This window comes from Euprymna scolopes, unplaced genomic scaffold (genome assembly GCF_053919585.1).
Source record: "Euprymna scolopes isolate OS-2025 unplaced genomic scaffold, ASM5391958v1 sca117, whole genome shotgun sequence".
NCBI lineage: Eukaryota > Metazoa > Mollusca > Cephalopoda > Sepiida > Sepiolidae > Euprymna > Euprymna scolopes.
In genome coordinates, this window is record NW_027633122.1 from 74083 (window position 1) to 81582 (window position 7500).

The following is a 7500-nucleotide window of genomic DNA, read 5'->3' on the forward strand; positions in this document are numbered from 1 at the left end:
GAAGAAGAAAGCAGTCTACCAGCAACTTTATCTCTCAAGAAAAGATCTGCCAATGCCTTGCCATCCGTCCAAGTAGTTGAAGAAGAAAGCAGTCTACCAGCAACTTTATCTCTCAAGAAAAGATCTTCCAGTGCCCTGCCATCCGTCCAAGTAGTTGAAAAAGAAAGCAGTCTACCAGCAACTTTATCTCTCAAGAAAAGATCTGCAAGCGTCCTGCCATCCGTCCAAGTAGTTGAAGAAGAAAGCAGTCTACCAGCAACTTTATCTCTCAAGAAAAGATCTGCAAGCGTCCTGCCATCCGTCCAAGTAGTTGAAGAAGAAAGCAGTCTACCAGCAACTTTATCTCTCAAGAAAAGATCTGCAAGCGTCCTGCCATCCGTCCAAGTAGTTGAAGAAGAAAGCAGTCTACCAGCAACTTTATCTCTCAAGAAAAGATCTGCCAATGCCTTGCCATCCGTCCAAGTAGTTGAAGAAGAAAGCAGTCTACCAGCAACTTTATCTCTCAAGAAAAGATCTGCAAGCGTCCTGCCATCCGTCCAAGTAGTTGAAGAAGAAAGCAGTCTACCAGCAACTTTATCTCTCAAGAAAAGATCTGCCAGTGCCCTGCCATCCGTCCAAGTAGTTGAAAAAGAAAGCAGTCTACCAGCAACTTTATCTCTCAAGAAAAGATCTGCCAATGCCTTGCCATCCGTCCAAGTAGTTGAAGAAGAAAGCAGTCTACCAGCAACTTTATCTCTCAAGAAAAGATCTGCCAATGCTCTGCCATCCGTCCAAGTAGTTGAAAAAGAAAGCAGTCTACCAGCAACTTTATCTCTCAAGAAAAGATCTGCCCATGCCTTGCCATCCGTCCAAGTAGTTGAAGAAGAAAGCAGTCTACCAGCAACTTTATCTCTCAAGAAAAGATCTGCAAGCGTCCTGCCATCCGTCCAAGTAGTTGAAGAAGAAAGCAGTCTACCAGCAACTTTATCACTCAAGAAAAGATCTGCAAGCGTCCTGCCATCCGTCCAAGTAGTTGAAGAAGAAAGCAGTCTACCAGCAACTTTATCTCTCAAGAAAAGATCTGCAAGCGTCCTGCCATCCGTCCAAGTAGTTGAAGAAGAAAGCAGTCTACCAGCAACTTTATCTCTCAAGAAAAGATCTGCCAATGCCTTGCCATCCGTCCAAGTAGTTGAAGAAGAAAGCAGTCTACCTGCAACTTTATCTCTCAAGAAAAGATCTGCCAATGCCCTGCCATCCGTCCAAGTAGTTGAAGAAGAAAGCAGTCTACCAGCAACTTTATCTCTCAAGAAAAGATCTGCCAGTGCCCTGCCATCCGTCCAAGTAGTTGAAGAAGAAAGCAGTCTACCAGCAACTTTATCTCTCAAGAAAAGATCTGCCAGTGCCCTGCCATCCGTCCAAGTAGTTGAAGAAGAAAGCAGTCTACCAGCAACTTTATCTCTCAAGAAAAGATCTGCAAGCGTCCTGCCATCCGTCCAAGTAGTTGAAGAAGAAAGCAGTCTACCAGCAACTTTATCTCTCAAGAAAAGATCTGCCAGTGCCCTGCCATCCGTCCAAGTAGTTGAAGAAGAAAGCAGTCTACCAGCAACTTTATCTCTCAAGAAAAGATCTGCCAATGCCTTGCCATCCGTCCAAGTAGTTGAAGAAGAAAGCAGTCTACCAGCAACTTTATCTCTCAAGAAAAGATCTGCAAGCGTCCTGCCATCCGTCCAAGTAGTTGAAGAAGAAAGCAGTCTACCAGCAACTTTATCTCTCAAGAAAAGATCTGCCAGTGCCCTGCCATCCGTCCAAGTAGTTGAAGAAGAAAGCAGTCTACCAGCAACTTTATCTCTCAAGAAAAGATCTGCCAGTGCCCTGCCATCCGTCCAAGTAGTTGAAGAAGAAAGCAGTCTACCAGCAACTTTATCTCTCAAGAAAAGATCTGCCAATGCCTTGCCATCCGTCCAAGTAGTTGAAGAAGAAAGCAGTCTACCAGCAACTTTATCTCTCAAGAAAAGATCTGCCAGTGCCCTGCCATCCGTCCAAGTAGTTGAAAAAGAAAGCAGTCTACCAGCAACTTTATCTCTCAAGAAAAGATCTGCAAGCGTCCTGCCATCCGTCCAAGTAGTTGAAGAAGAAAGCAGTCTACCAGCAACTTTATCTCTCAAGAAAAGATCTGCAAGCGTCCTGCCATCCGTCCAAGTAGTTGAAGAAGAAAGCAGTCTACCAGCAACTTTATCTCTCAAGAAAAGATCTGCAAGCGTCCTGCCATCCGTCCAAGTAGTTGAAGAAGAAAGCAGTCTACCAGCAACTTTATCTCTCAAGAAAAGATCTGCCAATGCCTTGCCATCCGTCCAAGTAGTTGAAGAAGAAAGCAGTCTACCAGCAACTTTATCTCTCAAGAAAAGATCTGCAAGCGTCCTGCCATCCGTCCAAGTAGTTGAAGAAGAAAGCAGTCTACCAGCAACTTTATCTCTCAAGAAAAGATCTGCCAGTGCCCTGCCATCCGTCCAAGTAGTTGAAAAAGAAAGCAGTCTACCAGCAACTTTATCTCTCAAGAAAAGATCTGCCAATGCCTTGCCATCCGTCCAAGTAGTTGAAGAAGAAAGCAGTCTACCAGCAACTTTATCTCTCAAGAAAAGATCTGCCAATGCTCTGCCATCCGTCCAAGTAGTTGAAAAAGAAAGCAGTCTACCAGCAACTTTATCTCTCAAGAAAAGATCTGCCAATGCCTTGCCATCCGTCCAAGTAGTTGAAGAAGAAAGCAGTCTACCAGCAACTTTATCTCTCAAGAAAAGATCTGCAAGCGTCCTGCCATCCGTCCAAGTAGTTGAAGAAGAAAGCAGTCTACCAGCAACTTTATCACTCAAGAAAAGATCTGCAAGCGTCCTGCCATCCGTCCAAGTAGTTGAAGAAGAAAGCAGTCTACCAGCAACTTTATCTCTCAAGAAAAGATCTGCAAGCGTCCTGCCATCCGTCCAAGTAGTTGAAGAAGAAAGCAGTCTACCAGCAACTTTATCTCTCAAGAAAAGATCTGCCAATGCCTTGCCATCCGTCCAAGTAGTTGAAGAAGAAAGCAGTCTACCTGCAACTTTATCTCTCAAGAAAAGATCTGCCAATGCCCTGCCATCCGTCCAAGTAGTTGAAGAAGAAAGCAGTCTACCAGCAACTTTATCTCTCAAGAAAAGATCTGCCAGTGCCCTGCCATCCGTCCAAGTAGTTGAAGAAGAAAGCAGTCTACCAGCAACTTTATCTCTCAAGAAAAGATCTGCCAGTGCCCTGCCATCCGTCCAAGTAGTTGAAGAAGAAAGCAGTCTACCAGCAACTTTATCTCTCAGGAAAAGATCTGCCAATGCCTTGCCATCCGTCCAAGTAGTTAAAGAAGAAAGCAGTCTACCAGCAACTTTATCTCTCAAGAAAAGATCTGCAAGCGTCCTGCCATCCGTCCAAGTAGTTGAAGAAGAAAGCAGTCTACCAGCAACTTTATCTCTCAAGAAAAGATCTGCAAGCGTCCTGCCATCCGTCCAAGTAGTTGAAGAAGAAAGCAGTCTACCAGCAACTTTATCTCTCAGGAAAAGATCTGCAAGCGTCCTGCCATCCGTCCAAGTAGTTGAAGAAGAAAGCAGTCTACCAGCAACTTTATCTCTCAAGAAAAGATCTGCCAATGCCCTGCCATCCGTCCAAGTAGTTGAAGAAGAAAGCAGTCTACCAGCAACTTTATCTCTCAAGAAAAGATCTGCAAGCGTCCTACCATCCGTCCAAGTAGTTGAAGAAGAAAGCAGTCTACCAGCAACTTTATCACTCAAGAAAAGATCTGCCAGTGTCCTGCCATCCGTCCAAGTAGTTGAAGAAGAAAGCAGTCTACCAGCAACTTTATCTCTCAAGAAAAGATCTGCAAGCGTCCTGCCATCCGTCCAAGTAGTTGAAGAAGAAAGCAGTCTACCAGCAACTTTATCTCTCAAGAAAAGATCTGCCAGCGCCCTGCCATCCGTCCAAGTAGTTGAAGAAGGAAGCAGTCTACCAGCAACTTTATCTCTCAAGAAAAGATCTGCCAGTGCCCTGCCATCCGTTCAAGTAGTTGAAGAAGGAAGCAGTCTACCAGCGACTTTATCTCTCAAGAAAAGATCTGCAAGCGTCCTGCCATCCGTCCAAGTAGTTGAAGAAGAAAGCAGTTTATTTAAAGCATATTAAATACAGGTCTTAATAAATATATTAGAATTTATTTCAGTTGTTTCGTTTTTCTTTTGATCCTATTATATATGTATGATATATATATATATATATATATATATATATATATGTAAAAGATCTGCCAGTGCCCTGCCATCCGTACAAGTAGTTGAAGAAGGAAGCAGTCTACCAGCGACTTTATCTCTCAAGAAAAGATCTGCAAGCGTCCTGCCATCCGTCCAAGTAGTTGAAGAAGAAAGCAGTTTATTTAAAGCATATTAAATACAGGTCTTAATAAATATATTAGAATTTATTTCAGTTGTTTCGTTTTTCTTTTGATCCTATTATATATGTATGATATATATATATATATATATATATATATATATATATATAAAAGCGAATACATCATCTATATATATAAAAGAGAAAATGTATGTATGTGTGTGTGTGTTCGCTTTTTCTGTATGTCTACAAAAGGCTTCTTTCAGAGAAGCGGTCACAACTTTTAAAAAAATTTTATGTCACATATTAATTGTAATATCTTACGGTTAACAACGAAGCTCGCCTGTCTTTTAAATTTCGGGAAGATAAACATTCAACATTTGTTGCTCGCCACATGTGGATTAGTCTTTTTCCTATAACATCTTGGGAAAATAAAAATTAAAAAAAAGCGTTCCTGAGTAAATGAAATACTATCCCACAGTCAAACTTGACCTCATTAACTCATTAAAACGGGCTCCTACCAAATCCAAGTAATTTAATAAATTCAAACGTGTTTCCGTTAGCATCTCGCGCAGTTTTTTTTTTTTTCACACTTTAATTTACAACTTTGCCTCAACGGTTCAGGTTCGTTCCTCATACTTACTTTTTTTTATTAACCCCCCCAACCCCCGGAATTTCCACACACACCTCCAAACACCCAGGCAACGCATGGTACCTCCGCTAGTCTATATATATAAAAGCGAAAATGTGTGTGTATATGTATGTATGCATGTATGTTTGTATGTGTGTTTGTGTGTCCGCTAAAAACTTACCACAGACACGACGAAAATTCACAAACTCGGTATCATATTGAAGCCCCATCCTTCGCCCAAAAAATATTAAAAAATTGGCCACAAACGTTAATTTTTTTACCCCGAAATCGATAATTTTCGACAGGGGGGGGGTCAACAAAAACGGTCCTCTCGTGACGACCGGTTCTACGCATGCATCAGATGACGTCATGACCTGATTTACTTTAAATAATTGAAGAACTGACTAAATTTCATGTACGTCGTGTTAGCTCAGTTGGTTAGCGCGTTGATTCATTATCTAAACGTTTTGGGTTCGAATCGTGCTGTGAGATGTCTTTTTTTTTATTTTTTAACTTTAAATATTGAACCAGTGTTATAAAAGCAATTTTTCACGTAACGTTCGTTTTTCTGTTTTTTTGTTTTTGTTTTTGTTTTTTTACTTCGCTTATCCCCCCCCCCGACTACACACCCAAAAACACCTGGGTACCCACCGATTTTTTAAATTTTAATATCGAAACAGGCTTATTTAAGCCATTTTTCACGTGTTTGTTTTTCTGTTTTCTTTTTTTGTTTTTCGATTTTTACATTTAATATCGTTCGTTTGCCTTACGTTAGATTTTTTTGTGTTTTTTTTTCGATGTTCTTGATTACCCCCCGCCCCCCCCCCACCGCTTAAGTTTTAACGTTCGTTTTTATGTTGTTTTTTTTTACTTCGCAATCTACCAGCAACTTGACAAACCTGGTCATTGACCTCATTTGCTGAATAGCTATTGCTTACGTTGTCGTCGTCGTAACGCTCTACGACTTCCGTGCGGGCACCTGTCAATTTGATTCTTACTTAAATAAATTCAAACATCTTTTAGTAACTCATTCTGTCTGGCCGAACGCTCCATGTGTTTTTCACATTTTATTTTCAAACTTCGCCTCAGGGCTTCGGGTTCGATCCTACACCCCACCCCCAGTTTCTTTTTATTTAAGAGCACACACACCTCGAAACACCTGTGCAATGCCGGGTACCCCCACTAGTCTATATACATAATACATAAAAGCGAAAATGTATGTATGTGTGTTTGCTAAAAACTTTCGACAGACAGAACAAAAATTAACAAACTTGGTCTCATCCTTCGCCCGACAAATATCGAAAAATTGGCCAAAAACGTTATTTTTTCACCCTAAAATCAGCATTTTTCTACAGGGGGGCAGTAAAAACCATTCTCTCATGATGAGATCGGTTCTACGCATGCGTTAGACGACGTCATGACCTGATTTAGTTTAAATATTTGAAGAACTGACACAATTTCGTGTACGTCGTGTTAGATCAGTTGGTTAGAGCGTTGGGTCATTATCTAAAAGTTTTGGGTTCGAATCGTGGTGTGAGATGTATTTTTTTTTAAATTTTTTTCGATTTTTTAAGTTTGAATATTGAAGCAGGGTTATTTAAGCCATTTTTCACGTAACGTTTGTTTTTCCTTTTTTTTTTACTTCGCTTATTCTTAGGTTTTCATTAACACCCTCACCCCCAGCCAACCACACACACACACTCACACAAAAACACCCGGGTACCCACCGATTTTTTAAATTCTAATATCGAGACAGGCTTATTTAAGTCATTTTTCACGTGTTTTTTTGGGGGGGGAGGGTATTTTTCAGATTTCTTAAAGAAGTTCGTGTTTCTGTTTTCTTTTTCTTTTTGTTTTTCCGATTTTTAAATTTAACATCGTTCGTTTGCCTTACGTTAGTTTTTTTGTGTTTTATTCTTATGTTTTGATTACCCCACCGCCCGGGTACACCCCCCCCCGCTTTCGTTTTTCTGTTTTCTTGTGTTTTTTTTTTTACTTCGTTTATTCTTAGGTTTTCATTAACACCCCCCCACCCCGGCCCGACCACACTCCAAACACTCGGGCAACGCCGGGTACCCCCCCCCCACGCTAGTATATATATATATATATATGCATCATATATATGTATCATATATATATATATATATATATATATATATATATATGTATGTGTATATATCATATATACATATATATATATCATCTTTCAATTAGGAAGAGAAGACTCTTATGATTCATGATTAAAAGTAAATTTGTGTGTGTGTGTGTGTGTGTGTGTGTATATATATATATATATAGATATAGATATATATATAGCTTTAATCTTCTCTCCAAAAAGGGGGGGACAGGAGAGGAATGAACGAGCAGTGGGAAGCCAGCTGACCGGTTTCGAGCCTCGCTTATCAAAGCTGTATTGAGGGAATTTTTAAAACAAAGAATGAAAAAGCGATTAAAATTGCGTTTTATTCAATTTACGAGGAGAAAAATAAAGTTGGAAA

The 7500-nt window shown here is 40.4% G+C and overlaps 1 protein-coding gene across 2 annotated transcripts in view; it reads left to right on the plus strand.

Annotated features, from left to right (window-relative positions):
- Positions 1–4198, plus strand: part of LOC145273637 (uncharacterized) — a 36037-nt gene extending 31839 nt beyond the window's left edge. For both annotated transcript variants that reach the window (XM_080127082.1, XM_080127081.1), the window contains one exon: positions 1–4198. This exon is cut by the window's left edge and continues 2078 nt beyond it. In XM_080127082.1, the coding sequence (XP_079983208.1) occupies positions 1–4167 (4167 nt within the window). In that variant the 3' untranslated portion in view covers positions 4168–4198.
- The last annotated feature ends 3302 nt before the right edge of the window (positions 4199–7500 follow it).